This window comes from Mustela putorius, unplaced genomic scaffold (genome assembly GCF_011764305.1).
Source record: "Mustela putorius furo isolate JIRA1106 unplaced genomic scaffold, ASM1176430v1.1 tig00000145_pilon_pilon_pilon, whole genome shotgun sequence".
NCBI lineage: Eukaryota > Metazoa > Chordata > Mammalia > Carnivora > Mustelidae > Mustela > Mustela putorius.
In genome coordinates, this window is record NW_025421294.1 from 39,176,111 (window position 1) to 39,193,967 (window position 17,857).

At 51.2% G+C, this 17,857-nt stretch overlaps 1 protein-coding gene and 1 long non-coding RNA gene across 4 annotated transcripts in view; one reads left to right on the top strand and one right to left on the bottom strand.

Annotated features, from left to right (window-relative positions):
* The window catches only part of LCP2 (lymphocyte cytosolic protein 2), a 57,890-nt gene that overhangs the window by 8,534 nt on the left and 31,499 nt on the right, over nt 1-17,857 (top strand). For all 3 annotated transcript variants that reach the window (XM_045075615.1, XM_045075614.1, XM_045075613.1), the window contains exons 3-8: nt 2,229-2,275; nt 10,941-11,006; nt 11,463-11,494; nt 12,109-12,146; nt 14,993-15,191; nt 16,251-16,348. In XM_045075615.1, the coding sequence (XP_044931550.1) occupies nt 2,229-2,275; nt 10,941-11,006; nt 11,463-11,494; nt 12,109-12,146; nt 14,993-15,191; nt 16,251-16,348 (480 nt within the window). The remainder of the gene's footprint in view (nt 1-2,228; nt 2,276-10,940; nt 11,007-11,462; nt 11,495-12,108; nt 12,147-14,992; nt 15,192-16,250; nt 16,349-17,857) is intronic.
* Nucleotides 3,497-8,637, bottom strand: LOC123390801. The gene is made up of 2 exons (XR_006605412.1): nt 8,151-8,637; nt 3,497-4,495 (listed from the first exon to the last, which is right to left on the bottom strand). It is a non-coding gene; the product is annotated as an uncharacterized LOC123390801 (long non-coding RNA).

The window sequence follows — 17,857 nt, forward strand, 5'->3', positions numbered from 1 at the left end:
ATTCCCTCAGCCTATGTCTGCCAAACAGAAGGCAAGGGCCAGGTCCCCCCCACCTGTCTGCGGCCACAGCCCTTTGGCAGCCCCCAGGAAGCCTGCACTCTCCAAGCCACTCTGAATGTGAGTCTTGGCACGTCCCTGAGAGGGGCTGGTGCTGGAGGAAGGAGAAGGTGTTGCTTAAGGATGTTAAAAAGAATAAAAGAGAGGGGCACCTGGGTGGCATGGTCTGACTCTTGGTTTCGACTCAGGTCATGGTATCAGGGTCTTGAGCCCCATGTCAGGCTCTGCACTCAGCGTGGAGTCTACTTAAAACTGTCTCTGCTGAGGGCCTGGGTGGCTCAGTCCATTAAGTGTCTGACGTTGACTTCAGTCATGATCTCGGGGTCCTGGGATCCATCTCCATGCCAGGTTCCTCACTCAGCAGGGAGTCTGCTTCTCCCTCTCCCTCTGCCCCTGCCCTCCTAAAATAAATAAATCTTTTAAAAAATTAAAATGAAAAAAGAGAGAAGTTAAGAAGCTTGACCAAAAGTCTGATTGTCTCAGGATTCTGGGCAGACTCCAGTCCCAACCCTGTTGCCAGGGGCCTGGGTCAGACACTGCACCCAAGAGGGGGAGTCCCTGAGCCCAATGGACTCCTCACTAAAATGCCCCAGCTCCTGCACCACTGGGCTGGAAGGGAGCACGCCCAGCTCTTTCCCATAGGCAGCCAACAACCTGCCAGGCGGCTCCCAGCCCAGGAGAGGAGCAGAGAAAAAACTAACGTCTGAGAGCTAGCCAGACCCCCGTTTATTATTATTTACTGTTTATTTTCTTTCTTTTAAAAAAAAAAAAGATCTTATTTATTTATTTGACAGAGAGACAGATCCCAAGTAGGCAGAGAGGCAGGCAGAGAGAGAGAGGGAAGCAGGCTCCCCGCTGAGCAGAGAGCTCGATGTGGGACTCGATCCCAGGACCCTGAGATCATGACCTGGGCTGAAGGCAGAGTCTTAACCCACTGAGCCACCCAGGCGCCCCATTTGTTATTTATTTGCACACAGATTATTCACATAAGGTATATTATTCCCAGAGGAGGGTGTGTCAAGCATAGACCCAAGCTCATGACACACATGACCTCATTCAGGGCTCATAACCCCTGAAAGGTGGTCCTTAGTAGTAGTATGACTCCTATTTTATAGAAGAGGAAACTGAGGCTCAGAGAGCTTAAGTGTATTCCCCAAATCAGACTGCTATTCAGTGGATGGACCAAGATCCCAACCTAACCTGTCTGACTACAGAGCTAACAGCCCAACCACCCATTTTCCAGCCTCGGATAGAACATCAGTGGATCCCTTTCTGTGGCTCAACATTAGCTCCATGGAAAGTGTGCTCATGTTTCTGCTATTGGTGCCCTTCCCCTCCTGCTCTGGGGCACCGTCTTGTCATATCCTTCCCACCCTCTTCCCCTCTAGCACGGTCACCATGTCCCTCAAAGGGATCAGACGTGGGAAGAGGAAAGTCTGGAGGAAGAAAATTGACCACGGACGCCACAGAGCAGGGCTCTGCCACCAGCTCCATCACCTACAAGCTGAAATTCCCTTAATATCCTAGAGCCTCAGCTTTTTCGCCTGTAAAATGGGAACACTCATGGTTCCTAAATCACAGGTTTGATGTGAGGGTAATCAGAGTGCGAGTAAGGCAGAGCCCAAGCGTCAGTTCTTCACAAATATGAGTTCCTTCCTCCTTTCCCTTCTCTTTTCCCTCAGGAAAACCTCTTTATTGCATCCCCAAATCTAGAGAATGCTACTAATAACCCTGATGGGAGAGATTTTGGGGTGTGTTGGTATAAGGGCCCAGACCTCTTCTTCAGGCTTCTCTATATGGAAACTGAGGGGTAAGAGCCTAGGGGAGAGGTCACAGAGTGACCAAATTCAGTTTACAAAGCAGGTTGTTTGGTTCCACAATTTAACACTCATCATATTCGTTTGCTCAACTTAAAATTATCGGTCGATACTTTGAACTCGGGAAATTCTACCTAAAATCCAGATTTGGGGATTCCCTTTGAAAAAGTAGATCTGGCCACACCAGGCCCACAGATATTTTATGCAACGTCTGGAAGCTGCCACTTTAGGTAGGTGGGGGGAGGGGGACTCTTGGGTTTGCTGCAGTCCCCACTACTCCTTTTCACACCCCACTCACCCAGCCCAGGGCCCTTCCCGTGTGGGTTGTAACCTGCCCCCCTGTCTTTGTTTCAGAATCTGACAGAAAATGACATCCAGAAGTTCCCTAAGCTCCGGGTGCCGTAAGTACTCCCCCCGAATTCCTCGAATTCCTCGTGTGTTGGGGAATGAGGCTGGAACGGGAAGTCTCCAGGGAGTGCCGAGATAGTTAATCTACGACTGTTGGTTTGAACTGGGAGAGTGAGCAGGAAGGGGAGAGGCAAGGGCAGTGTGCGGGAAAGAGAAGTTCATGACAGGTTGAGAAAAAGCAGCAACAGATTCAGCCCAGCTGGTGCGTTGCCTGCTCTTGCCAAAGACAAGCCCGACTGGGGACTGTGTTTTCATTTCCTCTCTCCCAGTGGGGTGGCTTGGGCACCAGAGTCACCAGATCAGCTTCATGACAGCGTCACAACAAATCAGTGATTGCTCAAGCTTTCTGGACCTCAGTTTCCAGCTTAGGAAAATGACAGAGCTGGACTAGATGGAGAATGGCCGTAGACATCATTCTGGCTGTCAATACTCATTGCTTGAATGGCTTCCAGGGGCACCGTCCTCAGAAAAATCCCAAGCAAGGGGCGGGGGGGGGGGCGTGATGCATTACTGAGGTCCCACTTGGGTGCTGAAGTGAGATGCCTTGTGCACCTCGTGCCCTGTGTTTTCATCCCTCTAGTAAAGGTCTCACATGATCAAATGCTTACTGGAGACAGGTGGGTGATACAAGTGTATAAAATGGGCCAGGTTGAAAAATACAAAGTCCTCTCAACTTCTTTTTCCTATTTCCACCTTTGGATAGACTATGGGTATGAAGAAATATTTCCCCACTATAAGAAAAATAATAGGACAAGAAAAATAATAATGAGGAAAGAGGTCATCAACACAAAGCCTCACTGTTGGTGAAAAACTAGGGAGTGGTGGAGACTGCGGCAAATCAGATAATATTTTCCATCCTGAGAGAGCTGCAAGTAGTTGGCTCCAGTCCATTTGGACCCAATGATGCCTAATCTTCGAACTTACCAAAAATCCCCAGAAATATTGATTTTGTGCAATGTATTATTAATATACACCATAAGCATGTAACAAAATATATCTATGTAATATATATGTGCCTAGTCTTGGGTGCACTTGGGTTTGCATCTCCTGACCCCCATACAATACTAATACTTTCTTCATTTAATGGACTGCTCCCAGATGCAGAGAAAATGTGTGAGGCCTTTGTTAATTATTCAGTCTACAGATATAAAGGACAGAATCCCCACTCAGGACGCTCACATTCTAGTGGGAGGGTCAGATATACAAAGCACTCCTACCATGATTATGACTGTGTTGTGGTACATGCAGGTACCTGTTCCGTGCAGACATAGGAAGGCATGAGTCACGTTCCCTGTGACATTCAGGGAAGACTTTGGGGAGGCAGGGAAGATAAGTTGGATGCTGACATACACCAGGAAGGGTCAGATTTAAAAAAAAAAAAAAAAAAAGAGGTAGACATTCTAGGAATGGGCAATGCAAAGGCATGGGCACCAGGGAGTTGAATGGAACAGCCAGTGGTCATGGCAGGTCAGGGAAGCTGGGGCACACATCAAGCAAAGAGCCAGTAACTGGTCACACATGAGAAGGGTCCCGTGAGCTGTCCTGAGGAATCTAAGAGGCTTGGGGAGGTGAGGGCCACAGGGACAGCAGGGAGATAAAGCTGGTGTCTTGGCTTTCTCCGGGCAGTGTAAAAGATGTCAGGGGAGGGCCCAGCCTCAGGCAGGGAAGCCAGCGAGGGGGTGAGGGGCATGAACCCACTCATGGGGTAGGAGCCTCGGCAAGGACAGTGGCCCTGAACATTCAGGGCAGAGGGGATTGAATCAGAGCAGTGGAAGGAGAAAGATAAGGAAGGCCCTTTCAGCTTAGAAGATCCTTTTTTACCTTAAGGCTGAGCTCGCTTGGTGTCTGGAGCTATGCTGGAGTGTCTGGAGGAGGGGGCGTGTGAGACGTGGTTGCTAGTTATTGTGGAAGGAGGATTGTAAACACTTGTACTGGGGTGCAGGAAGGATGGGGCATTTCTTTAGCCACTTGAAAATGGAAACAAAAAGTCCCTCCAATGTGTGCCTGTGTGCCCCAGACAGCTAGGAAGCTGCCCACGGAGCATGAAGGGGAACAGGGAGTAGCGGGGAAGGCATCGAGGGAAGGTCCGGGCTGCCCTGACTCTCGAAGAGTCGCCGAGCTTGGTGGATGTGGATAACAAGCGCCAATCCCAGCTCTGCGTACAAGGGCTCTGCTCCAGGGATGAGTTCCTCGTCCACTCTCAGTTTCCCAGTCTGTAAAACAAAGGAATGCAAGAGGGGAGGCTCACTCTTCTGAAGGTTATAGTTTTAGGTTGAACAGGCAGACAGGAGAGCTTAGTGAGGGGAAGGGCAGGCTGCGAGGTCAGAGTGCTTGAGACCCAGGGCTTCCACTCACTAGCTGTGAGTCTGCGAGCAAGTTATCTGGGTTCCTTGAGCCTCAGCTTCCTCTTCAGTAAAATGGGGATAACAGCAGAACCTACCTCAGAGAGTCAGCCAGAAGGTGAGAGGAAATAATGGGGAAATAATAGTAAGCACCAAACAAGTGTTAGCGGTTCCTGTTATTTTATGCAAAATCCCAATGTTCTCAGTTCTCAGTTTTTCCTAGTCATGTTATTCTGAAGGGGGAGCATTGAGGACCAGAAAGGCATGGGTTTTGGAGCAAGAGAGAACCAACTTCTAAAGAAGGCCCTGCCTCCCACCAACCATGGGACCTTGGGACGTGGAACCCATCAACCCTTGGAGCCTATGTCCTCATCCGTAGAAGGGAAGAGAACTGACTCTGGGGGAATGTTGGATTTTAAAGGAGGTGCTGTCCTTGGTGCAAATAGAGATTCAATACTGATTTGTTTTCTTCCCTTGTACATAGGTTCATTGGTCATAATCATTACCCTAAAGGGCTATGGGAAAGAAATTGTGTTTATGTACAGCAGACCAAAACAAGATTATACTTCTCTGAATATTGGGATTTTCTTCCCACATGCTTTAAAAAAAAAAATCTCTATTAAATAGATTTGTAAGTAGGCAGATACTGGTGAGGAAGGCTTTGTCTGCAGATATGGTTACTCTCTCGGACAGTTCCTCCCAGAAACACCCCAAATACTGTAATGGAGGAGAGTTTTTATTATTTTTTTTTAATTTTTATTAATCTGACAGACAGAGGTCACATGTAGGCAGAGAAAGGAGGAAGCAGGCTCCCTGCTGAGCAGAGGGCCCAATGCGGGGCTTGATCCTAGGACCCTGGGATCATGACCTGAGCCGAAGGCATAGGCTTTAACCCACTGATCACTCAAGCACCCCTGAAGAAGTGTTTTTAAATAAAACAACAGAGCCTCCTTTATGGGACTGGCTTAAAGCACACGGGTACAGCTGAGTCTTATTTGGCTCAATCAGTAGAATACACGTCCAAGTCTGCTGATGCCTATTTGGAGTTTATTTTTTTTTTAAAAATGTGATAAGTTTTATATTTAAATCCATCATGTAACTTAAAAAAAAAATAAGGAGAAGGGGGTGTGGGGTAGTGGTGTAGACGACAGATAGATGTCGGAGGGGTCTATAGCCTGAGTTCCCACTGTACCCATCCCTGATGGTGGCATTGGGCTAGGAAAAGTGAAGATCCCATCAGAGAGGGGATGCAGGAATATCTGGTTCTCTGTCCGTCCTCCTGCCGAAGCTGCAGGCCTCCTACTGGCAGAGGCAGCCTACCTGAGAAACAGCAGTTTCTCAGGAAGGAGGGAGCGAGGACTGAGGCAGGGACCCAGAGGTAAGTAGGCTGTTCCTGGGCCCCTTAAAGAATGTGACCCAGCCTCCCCACAGAGGAGGCTACAGTGACAGGTCTGTCTCCCACATGCTCCTCTCCTCTTGCAGTCACGGGCTAATCCCTGTCCTGGTAGGCAGTCTTCCCCACAAGAGAACGGCCTCCTCTCAACTGATGGTCACTCCTCTCCCAGAGCAAGTCCGGAAAACCTGACCTCCTCGCTCAGCCCCACGTTACACCTGCTCACGTGGCCCTTGGCAGATCCCTCTCTTAGTGCCTCGCTTCCCTGGTGGTAAACACGAGAGTCATCTGCGTACCACAAAATAATTGTGGGGCACAAGGAGAATACTACATGTAAAACCATAGGGGGTCCAAGGCTGAGAAGCGGGGAACCGCTAGGCCCTCCCACACGTGGTTCTCCCCTGAGGCCTGAGATGACAGTGAAAGGCACATCCGTGATTTCCAGGACCCACACCTGCCTCCTCGGCTGACAAGGACAGAACTTCTGGGGGTCTGGCTCTTGGTTCAAGGAGGCTAACCCTCAGGGGCGGAATCCTGTGTTCCTTTAAAGAAGGATGAAATCCATTCGCAGCAACATGGATGGCACTGGAGGGTATTACGCTAAGTGGAATGAGTCGGTCAGAGAAGGACAATGACCATGTACTTTCACTCACAGGCGGAATTTAAGAAACAAAAGAGGTGAACCCTAAGGGAAGGGAAGGAAAAATAAAATAAGGTGAAAAGAGAGAGGGAGAGAAGCCATAAGAGACTCTTAACTCTAGGGAACAAAGTGAGGGCCACTGGAGGGGAAGGGGTGAGGGGCATGGGGTTACGGGGTCAACGACATGAAGGAGGGCACGTCTGGGTGTTACATGCAACCGATGAATCACTGAGTTCTACCCCTGACACTAGTAATGCAGTAAATGTGGACTAGCTTGAATTTCAATAACATCTAAAAAAAATAAATAAATAAGATAAATAAAATAAAGGAAGAAATGCAGAGCAAGAGCCAGAGCCAGAGTGAGGATGTGTGCTGGGTGCCCAGGGAGCGGCTGGGATGGGGACGGAACAGGCAGGCAGTGAGGCAGGTGGAGAGGCACAGGGCTGAGCAAACAGACTTTGCCCCTTCTGGGCCTGGGAGCCTGTTGTCCTGGGACAGAGCGGCGTGCCCCCAGTGCAGGAGCGCTTGAAAGAGCGGGAGAAGGAAGTTCCCCAAAGCTCTTACCATGAGAGCTACAGGGAGACATGCGTATACACCGTAAGCCTGGGAACATGACAGGAACCCAGGTGACAATGCAGGCAGCAGAGATACAGCTTCTGGGGTGACTTACTCTTCCTGTGCTCTGTGGGCTCTGGGACTTCCTCTCCTCTTCTGTTTCCTTCTGCCCTGGCCTTCTCCCTCCTCCCTCCCTGCCCTCCTTTCTGCCTGCCTTTCTTTTTATCCTTTCCTTCTTGCTTCTCTGTGACCAGCCAAGTTGATTTCGAAATGCAGGGAGGACCTCCACTTGCCCTTGGTAAATGCAGCACAGGGAACCGCTGGAACGGAGGCCATCTCCGCCTCCCCCATTTGCCCCCCCTCCTGCTCCCCCACCTCCTTCCCCATCTCCTCCCCCTTCCCCATCTCCTCCCCCTCCCCCATCTCCTCCCCCTCCTCCCCACCTCCTCCCCCTCCCCCCCACCTCCTCCCCCTCCCCCCATCTCCTCCCCCTCCCCCCACCTCCTCCCCCTCCTCCCCACCTCCCTCCCCCTCCCCCCATCTCCTCCTCCCCCTCCCCCATCTCCTCCCCCTCCCCTCCCCCTCCCCCCTCCCCCATCTCCCCCCATCTCCTCCCCCTCCCCCCATCTCCTCCCCCTCCTCCCCCTCCCCCCATCTCCTCCCCCTCCTCCCCACCTCCTCCTCCTTATCTCCTTCCTTTCTCCTCCGTAAAATTAAAAAAAAATTTTTTTAAAAGTCCAGGGATACTAAGAACAACACAATTGATTTCACCACCTTTTCAGACTATCAGAATCACCAGAAAGCTGGTTGGTGTTACTGCCCCCAGGCCTCTCACCCCCATAGGTTCTGATGGGTAAAGTCTACCACGAGCCTGGTAGTCTGTGTCATTCAGCGGTCAGGCTGGTCCTGGATTCCCTCACCAAGGCCAACGCTCTTACCTTGCTGGTGAGGAACTGGGGCCTAGGGAGGGCCGATGCCTTGCTGGAGGTCATACAGTAGGCGGGCTTAGGGGGCAGGATGTCACAGCCAGACTCTGGACAAGGACCCACACTGCGTCTTCCAGCAGCACCAGGAAGGGCCTGGGACTGAGCAGTTGGAGACACGTCCCACAGCACATTACGGCTAGGACTGCATGGGACCCACCTTGCTGCATGGCTCCCCTTCCTGTCGGAGGCTTCAGCCCCAGCTTGGGGCCCATTTATCCCTAAAACAAGGCAAAGCACAGTTATGTCTACCTGCTGCCCAGGGCTGGTATTAAGTGAGGCCTGAGGTTTGTGGGGAGGAGGAGGAATGAGTCACCTCCGGCCACTCACTGTCACTTGGTTCTCTCTGTGGGTGTGAGAGTGGGGGCCGGCTCTGAAGGTTTGCTTCCACCCCCCTGCCCCATCCACCTGCAGCGCTCCTAGCCGGCCTGGCAGGCTTTCTCTGCGGCCTACCCCAACAGGAGGGTGCCAGCAGCCCCTGTTTTGCCCCACAACGGCCTCAGCCTCCCCCCCCACTCAGCATTCTGTCACCTCTCTGCTCCTCCTCTATAGGGCCTGCGGTTTGACATTTCCTTCCTTAGCCAGTTCAAGCCCCAGAAGCCTCCAGCATGGCTGCTAAAGATACTGGTGAGAAGGCCACCACAAAGCGGAGGAGGTCTTCCCAGGATCAAAGCAGCTTTGTGAGCTGGTCAGAGCCCACTGAGGTCTTTTGGAAGAGCCTCTGAGGGGCAGCCCCACCCCCTTCCCAGGGATCACAGCTGAAATGTCATCCCCAAGCTGAGGCCCCAGGCCCACTGCGCTGCTTTTCCATCGCAACCGTGCCCCACCCACAGGTTCCAGCCCCGCTGCCCGGCCCCCACCTCCATCGCCTGTATATGGCACAAACCTCAGCTAGAATTTCACTTCCTGCAATGTTCATTGTTTGTCTCTTTCCACTCGCATGAAAGCTCCCTGAGCTCAGGGGCCTCTGCATGGTTCACGGAGGCACCCCGAGCACTGGGCAGAGCTCCCAGTACCTTGAAGGCCCTCAGGGCACCCCGTGGAGTGAAGGCCTGTCTGTGTGGGAGGGGCTTCTGCAGCCACCAGGGCCTGACCCTGACTCAGTCAAGGTGTGGCCACCAGCAGGGCTCCCTCGGTGGCTCTGAAGGATCTGTTGCACCCCACATGGCCGAGGCGGGAGGAGAGGTACTGCCTCAGCTTCTCAAAGTAATCGCTTAAAGGAGACAAGAGAAGTGTGTCACAAGGGCTCTGGTGTTGTAATCAGGAGGCCAATGCCAAGTCCCGTCTCCTGCTTTAAAGCCACTGCCCCGTCTGGGCCCTGTGAAATCCCCGTGGCCACAGCACAGGGGAGGACTAAACCTTCCCCTTTTTCCTGTTCCATCCCCGTAAGTCCCCAGCGTGTTTATAAAATGTACCCTGTTATTCTATGGAGAGAGCAGGGCTCAAAGTAGCGATCAGCCACTCCCTGGGACCGGGGAGAAGTGGGGGGGCTGGAAGCCAGGGGGAGTGATGAGGGAAGCAGGGACTAGTGGATGCTCAGGACCACATTTGCTAACTTAGCAAGTTTGTTTTAGGCCAAACTTGTTACCTTGTGATGGTCACTTTCCTGAAGGAATGTAGGTCTTCGTTCATTCTCAGATGGGCCACAGGCTCACTGGCCTCAGCTCATGGGGAGCTCGTAGCAGAGAGGAAACTGACACAAGGCCACGGTGTGTTGAAAATGGGCTGCCCTGGTAATGAGGGAGCCTGGCTTCGGCGGAGGGGGGTTTTATCACTAGCCCACCCTGTGAGTCTCTGTGGCCTCATCTATAAAATGATATTGGTTTCGATCATCTTTGAGGCTCCTCCCAGCTGCCCCCAAATCTCTAGGAAGTACTGAATCCGTATTCCCTTGGTCTGAGTGTTCCCTTGGTCTCATCGGTGGGCACTAAGGAGGGCTAGAGTCTACTGTCCTGGAGCCCCGAGAGTCCCCAGGGATTGGACCTTTACTGCTAGGGTGTGCTTGAGGGGCAGTCCTTCTCGTGAAGGCCCTCCCTCTTCTGGGGTTTGAGCATTTGCTAGCTCACAACACCCGAGAACTGAGAGTATCACCAAGTATCTCCAAGTCCTGGCCAAGGTTGGCCTTAGGACATGGGTGAATCAAGGAATCTCCCACTCTTTAGGATGTGCCCTAACTGGGAACGTTCCTCCAAATTTTATTAAAAAAAAAAAAAATCCATGTCACTGAGGAGGAGGCAGCGGGGGATGGGGGAATGAAAGAAGCTACAGACCAAAGAACAGCTCAGCAGAGCTCCTGTCGAACTCTGGGACAAGCTGCTAGTTCCTCTAGGTTTCTGAGATGGACTGAGGGTTCCTGGAAGCCTGACATCCCCACAGGGATGTTAAACCAGGAGTCAGCCCCAGGAGCAGTAAGACAATAAAATACACAGTGGTCATATCTGGGTTGTAGGGCTCCAGAATTTCAGAGAAGGGGAGCCGGGGGAGAGCTGACAGGTCTGGCCCTTCCCAGAGGGTCTTTGAACTTCACTGAGGATCTGAGCGAGCCCAGAGGGCCTGCGGGGCAGGAGCGGGGACTGGTGAGGGGATGAAGGTGGGAGAACGTGAGAAGCAGAAGCCCCGTGGAGGCTGGTCCTTGCTGGCCCGGTGCTCAAGGTTACGCAGACGAGGGAACGCCAGGGCTAATGAGAAGGTTGGGCTGGGGGAGACATGCTGGTTTTGTCACATTGGCTATCTTTTACCTTGTAGGATTCTCAGTAAGTTAAGTCAAGAAATCAACAAGAATGAAGAGAGAAGGAGCATCTTCACACGCAAGTGAGTGGGGGAGCCAAGATTCCAGTAATGCTGTAAGGAAACCCAAAGAATTTTCAAACCCAAGTGGAACCTTCAATGGGAAGCACAGGATAGTTTCACCCCAATTTTTAACCGGCAGCCCTCCTCTGGCCCCAGGGTCTTGAAGCTGGTGCCAAGGAGGAGAGAGGGAGTTCCTTTTCTCTGCCCTCCATTCTATTCATAGGTCTGTGGGTTCAGGGGAACTTCCCTTAGAGATTCAGGCAATCATGAGCCCCCAGTTATGCCACCGATGTGACTTTGATAGTTTCCAGAATTTTCGGGCAGCCTGGTCCAGGTTGCTAAACAACAAGGACACCAGTCCTCGATGGTGAGATATACCCCGCTACTGGGGTCTCCTTGTGCAGGGCAGGATGGAGGAAAGAGGGAGAGGCCCCTCAGCCAGTAGCAACATTAATACAATGCTGTTTGCCTTTGCAGACCCCAAGTCCAGCGGTTTCCTGAAGAGACAGGTAAAGGTGTCAGGGGTGGGAGTGATTGCTTTTGGCGGCGACAGGTACTTTGGTTCTTCTGTCTGCCAGTTCCAGGGGCTCCTGGGGTGTTGTGCAGGTGACCTTACTCATTTGCCTGTCAGGCACTTCTTTCCCAGAGAGAGGTTTGGCTCCAGGCTTCGAGCAAAAGAGGTGTTACTCTGCAGGGTGCCTGGTTTACGGCCCCAGCTTTGCTGGGAGCCTCTATAGATCTGAAATGAAGAACTCTGGGGGGGGGGGGGGACATGGGAGGACCCAGGCTTAGACTGAGCGCCTGAGCAAAGCCACTGCCCCTCCATCTGGGTCTTTAAAACTTTAACGAAACTGTAGGGATAGGTCCCCTGTGTCTGTGTATTTTAAAGCCCTCTTGGGGGACTGTTCTGTGGTGAAATGTTGGGAATCACCACTGCCTTCTGGTAGCATGAGCTGCTCAGGTGGAAATTCTAGAGCTGATACTAAACCAGCCCCCAGGTATGAGGAAGCTCGGATGAAGGCCGGGGATGGACAGTGGTGTGGGGGCACAGCAGATGGGGTGGTGTTGCTTTCCTTCTAGGGGCTCTTTTTGGCACTGACAATGGTGTTATCTTCTTCTGCAGAAAGCCATGAAGAGGACAATGGGGGCTGGTCATCCTTTGTGAGTATGGCGTGGGCTCTCCTACCCTTGTAGCGCTTTGCATGGCACCTTTGTAATAAGGAACTAGCATGATGCCAAAAGGAGCAAAGTCTTCTAGCAAGATGCCAGTATTACCCTCCCCTGGGTGTCATAAAATGTGTTCTGTAAAAGCCAGATAGTAAATATTTCCAGCTTTGCCATCCACACGGCCTCCAGTTCATCTGCTCACCTCTGCTCCTATAGCACAAATGTAGCCATAGATGATAGCTGAACAATTGTGCTTGGCCATGTGCCAATAAACCTTTATTTACAAAAACAGATGGTGGGCCGGATTTGGCCCATGGGCTAGAGTTTCAGATCGTCTCATTATTCACTACTATCACCCCCATAGCAGGACCTTTCCAAACTCCCTCCTCTAGATGGGATACACTAAAGTAGCTTAAAATAGCTTTTTTCATAGACTTAAGTCCTCACTGGTGACACAGAAGCAAAGAGATTTCAGAATCAACTATTAGCCCTAAAAAGACCTCAGGGAAAGCCCAGTCCAATTGGGTTTTATGTTGGAGGGGTCACAATGACTACTTTGAGAATCTGATGAACTCTGGGTATCCTCTCCCCAGAAGATTGCTTCCATGGTCATTATGTTGGACTCTGGCTAAGAAACTCGATTATGGCTAGGAGCCCAGTGTGTTCATTTTACAGATGAAGCAGCTGAGCCCAGTGGAGAATGGGACTTACACAGAGACACACAGCTAGTTAGAGGCCAGCCTGGGGCCCAGGTGGCCCGATCCTCAGCCTAGTGGTCTTTCTGGTAAGCAATTGCCTCAGTACCTTAAGGAAGCTGGTAAAACATGCCTTGTCCTATTGGGATTCTGACAAAAGGAAGCATTATGTTCAAAAATGCTCACCAAGTCTCTACTTTCTCTAAGAAGACAAAGGAATTGGCAAAATTTATTTTGGTATCTTTGCCACTGCAAAGGTGGTCCCTTCTTGCAGGAGCCCAGCCCGAGGCTAATGTCCTTCGCGGTCTCCAGGGACACGGCTTTCCATTAGCCACTGCTTCTAGCACTCATGGTTCTGGTGCATGCTCAGCCCTGCACAAAGCGCTAGGTGGGCAGGGATGGAGACAAGCCCCCCAACCCTCTGAGCCTTTTATAGTATGGATAACACTTACACACAGCAGAACATGACTAAGAGCAAATACATGCATGCAAACTTAGGAGTCAAATCACTGGGGAAATGCACTGTTTGAGAAGTGGAGAGGAAAAGCCTCTTATTGAGAAAGGCTTCCAGGGTAAAAGGCTGATAGAAAGTGGAACAATGGGGCTTGGGTATGTAGGCTGAGACAATCTAGGGATTCCTTTGTCAGTCAAGGGCAGTCACTGCGGCCACTAGGGAGAGAGGTGGAGACTACTATTCCCAAGGCCTCTGATTCAGGGGTTCCATCCCCTGCTCTCAAGTTATAGGAACACAGAAGACAGGATGAAGTCTTTTTTTTTTTTTTTTAATAAGACTATCATTCTTCTTCTTTTTTTTTTTTCCAAAGATTTCACTTATTTATTTGACAGAGAGAGAGAGAGAGAGAGAGAGAGAACAAGTAGGCAGAGCAGCAGGCAAAGGGAGAGGGAGAAGCTGGCTCCCCACTGAGCAGAGAGCCTGATGTGGGACTCGATCCCAGGACCCTGGGTTCATGACCTGAGCTGAAGTCAGAACCTTAACTGACTGAGTCACTCAGTCACCTATGAAGTCTTTCTCAGAGTTCAGGAAGACACGCAACCTTACTTTGCCTTCTGATATTTTAAAAAATATACCTCAAATCAAACATGAACACAGGAATCTTTCAACTGAACAATTTGGATGGTCTTTCTTAAGTCACCTAGCCAAGCTGTGAGGATTTCTAGGCTACTGGAAATCACCTTTCCTCGTCAAAATACAACCTCCCACAGCTTCTTTCCACACTGCCCTTGACTTTAGAGAACTGCCCTGAGCTCCCCTATTACCCACTGAACTTTGGTACAAGAGTTCTCAAGTGCTCGTCCCCTGCTGCGGCTGATGGTGCCACTCTGCTTGGGAAACCATTACTACGACTGTCCACTTTCACGAGCAGCCTCAAAGGCATTTGCTCAGTCCCCAGGGCTCGCTTTCCCTGAGACCTACAAAGGAGCACGCACAAAACACAACACAACGTTTAAAATTTAGAAAGAGAGTTTCTTCTCAAAAAAGCAGCTTTAAACTCAGTGTCAGACGTCGTGAATAATAAGCTGCTGTTTCTCCGCACTTCGTTCTTCGCAAAAAGAATTGCACAGCCTTGACTCTCCCCTCTCAGACACAATTTAATCTGCCTTCTAATGAGCAGGCTTTGGTTATCTGGTTTCCCCATTAGCATGGCCTTCCACACTCACTGGGTTGTAATGAGAAGAAGGTTTTGAGCACAGGCACGCCAAGAAGAGAACAATTAACTAGCAGGATTGCAAATGCTTCAGGCGTTTAGCCTCCCTCTTGGCAATGCCCGGAATAAGAAACATGTTTCCTCGACACAGAGCTGGCTCTCCCACACCTCTGTTCCCGTGCCCTCCTCATCTCTTCCACTATTCTCTCTTGTGCCTAAAAAGTGTAGTGGAACATGCACTGGCCTCGCGGCCTAAAGGCCTTGATGGAGGTTCCAAGTCCATGACTCCCGGGCCCTGAGATCTTGCACTCCCCAACCTCAGTGTCCTCATCTGTGAAATGGGAGTGACCGTCTGACTGCTTCCGCCTCCCACGCCAGGACCGTCACGAGGCTTGGCAGAGAGAGAGTCCCTGAGGGCAGGCACCTGGGTGCCACGGGGCCTCCACAAACCAGTCTGTCCCCGTCACTGTGTTGGCAGGAAGAAGATGACTATGAGAGCCCCACGGACGATCAGAACGAGGATGACAACGACGACTACGAGTCCCCCAACGAGGAGGAAGAGGCGCCCGTGGAAGATGACGCCGATTATGAGCCGCCGCCCTCCAACGACGAGGAGGCCCTGCAGAACTCTATCCTGCCTGCCAAGCCTTTCCCCAACTCCAACTCCACCTACATCGGTAAGGCCCTGGCTGCCCTCGCCCGCCGAGCCGACCCACAGGAGGCCCGCACCCACGCGGTGCAAAGGGGTCCGTGGATGCCGGCTCAGCCGCCTCCTAGCTCTGTGGCTTTGGGCAGGTGACTCCCCCTCTCTGGGCCTCAGTTTCCTCATCTGTGAAATAGGATAATAAAAACGTAACCCACAGAGGTTTGCTGGGAGGATGGGAACTGTTGCCGACAAATCACGGCCTCTGGTTGCTGATACCGATGCTAAGCTGCCATTTCGGGGTATTTTCCAGCAATAACTCACTTTGTGCAGGAATTAGGGACTCGAGAGTAGCTTCCTATTCCTCCCCGTCTTTTGGCCAACTTGTAGTTCCATGGCATTTCCACTCCCAAACGGCTATGGCTACGGTCAACGTAACAGTGCGAAGGGGCTTTGACCATCACTTGAGAAAATGGAAACAGTATTTAAGCTTTTTATGGTCAGTCTTTTCCTACCAGGCTGTTTTTCCCTACTTCATTTATCCATTCAGCAACGATGACTGGTCTCCTCTTGTGAGCCAGGCAGCATCCTAAATGGCGAAATGTGAAATTATCAGGAAGGAAGACATAGGCCTTGCCTCGTGGGTCTTACAGGCGAGGACTACTAGGCAGAAAGGCGGCTTCTGCACACTTGCCCAGCAGAGTGTCACAGAGTCAGCTAGAAAGTTGATGATCTAGACTCTGAACCAGCCCTCCCCCTTAAGGGAGGAGACAACAAAAAGAGGAAGTGGGAAGGAGAGGTCAGCCCAGAGCATTTGTGAGGGGAAAGAAGGGGACCCATGACCTGAGCCATGAAGGCCTAGTTAACCCAGGCCTGTGTGTGTGTGTGTGTGTGAGAGAGAGAGAGAGAGAGAGTCTGTGAGACCCAGGCTGGCCTCGGTGCTGGTGAGGGTCCGTGGGATAGGATGCTCCCTCCCCCCAGCACAATGATGCTTAGAACCCGGCAGGGGTCTGCCTGTCCTGGACAACACACCCTGCTTTGGTTGGCATTTCTGCTTTCATTTCACTACCCTACTGCTCTTGTCCTTCCGCAGACCGGCCCCCCTCCAGCAAAGCCCCGCAGCAGCCGCCCGTGCCCCCGCAGAGACCAATGGCTGGGCTCCCTCCTCCGCCCGCAGGCCGGAGTCACCCGGTAAGCCTCCTCGCTTTCTTCCTTTGATCCCTCCTTTGCCAGAGAGAAGACTCTACGTATCTTTATCCAATGCTGACTAGTAGGAAAAGATTGTATATAGGCTGGGAACCTGCAAGCCCAGGCACTTGCAGTGGTGGTGGGGGGGTGGGGCTTGGGGGTGATATGCTAGTGATTTTCACTTAGGTCGTAGGGCCTATCACCGGCATTTTCTTTTTAACCAAAGCAATGTAAACAACTTCAATAATGAGGTATTGCTATTATTTCCCAGCTTTGAAGTTAATAAAAACTGTGAAATAAACTCAAGGGACCAAGGTTAGTAAGTCGCCCCCATCCCTGTCTCCTGGGTCCCTAGCACCTTCTCTAACCTGCAAGACGTGCGCCACCTGCCGGGAAGAAGCGGAAATTCCGCGAGCCGTGGCTTGAGCCCCGGAAGCTTACAATGCAGGGAACCCAGAGGGAGAGAGACAGGCAGCAAACTGCCTCTCCCTCTTTCTTCAAGCTTACAGCTTCAGGTCCTGTGAGTCCAGTTAAGTACCCAGAGAGACCCCGAGAAATTCAGGCTAATATGTTAATAGTTGGAAATGTGTTTTCTTCGTAAGGGATCCGAGCACTTTAACAGCGGTGGCAATTACCAAAATGTCAGGGCTGGAAGGAATGTTGTTTTCCCCAAATCTCAAAATGCAGACCACACCACAGTTAGGATGTTTCATCTAAGCATATAAGGCTTTCTCCTGCTTGTCCAGTTTTCTTGCAAAGGGGCTCAGGGAGCCGAATTGATCTACAAAGCATTTTGCTTTGAAAACTGAAGGCCTCCACCTCCATTACTGGGATGCAGAATTCACTCATTTGGTCAACAGATCGCTATTTGCCACTACTGTGTGCCAAACAGTGTTCTAGCTGCTGGGACTAGAGCACGGACAAGACAAATAAGGTCCCTGCTTTTATAACACTTCCATTTTGGTCAGGGGAAGACAGATACTAAACAAGTAAGTAGATGTATGCAAAAGACAATTTGAGCAGTTATGTGTGGTTAGCGAGACAGAAGACCCAGTAACACGATAATGGGTGTAAAGGTGACACTGAGCTGAACAGAATGGGCCAGTTGTGACAGGAGCTGGGCAAGGAACATTCTAGGCAGAAGGAAACACAACCACTGAGATGAGAAGTAGGGCATGAGCTTGAGATCTTGCAGGAACTGTAAGAAGACATTTGGAGGGGGAGCCCAGTAGGCACTGGAGAGAGGAGTCTAAGAAGTTGGAACAGTGGACACAGGATGAGTTTTTACTGTATTCCTATGTGATAGAGGCCGCTTGAGGGCTTGGCAGGGGACTGACATGCTCATTTCCCTGCCATGCAGGTAATACCCTGGATGGAAGGGTGTGGGATGGGGGAACTCAGGTAAGAGGTTATTGTCCAGGAGAGAAATGACAGGAAAGTGAACAGAGTCAGACAGATTTGGGGCATTAAAGTCGTAGGACTTGTGGATGTATCCTAATGAGATGCTGCTTA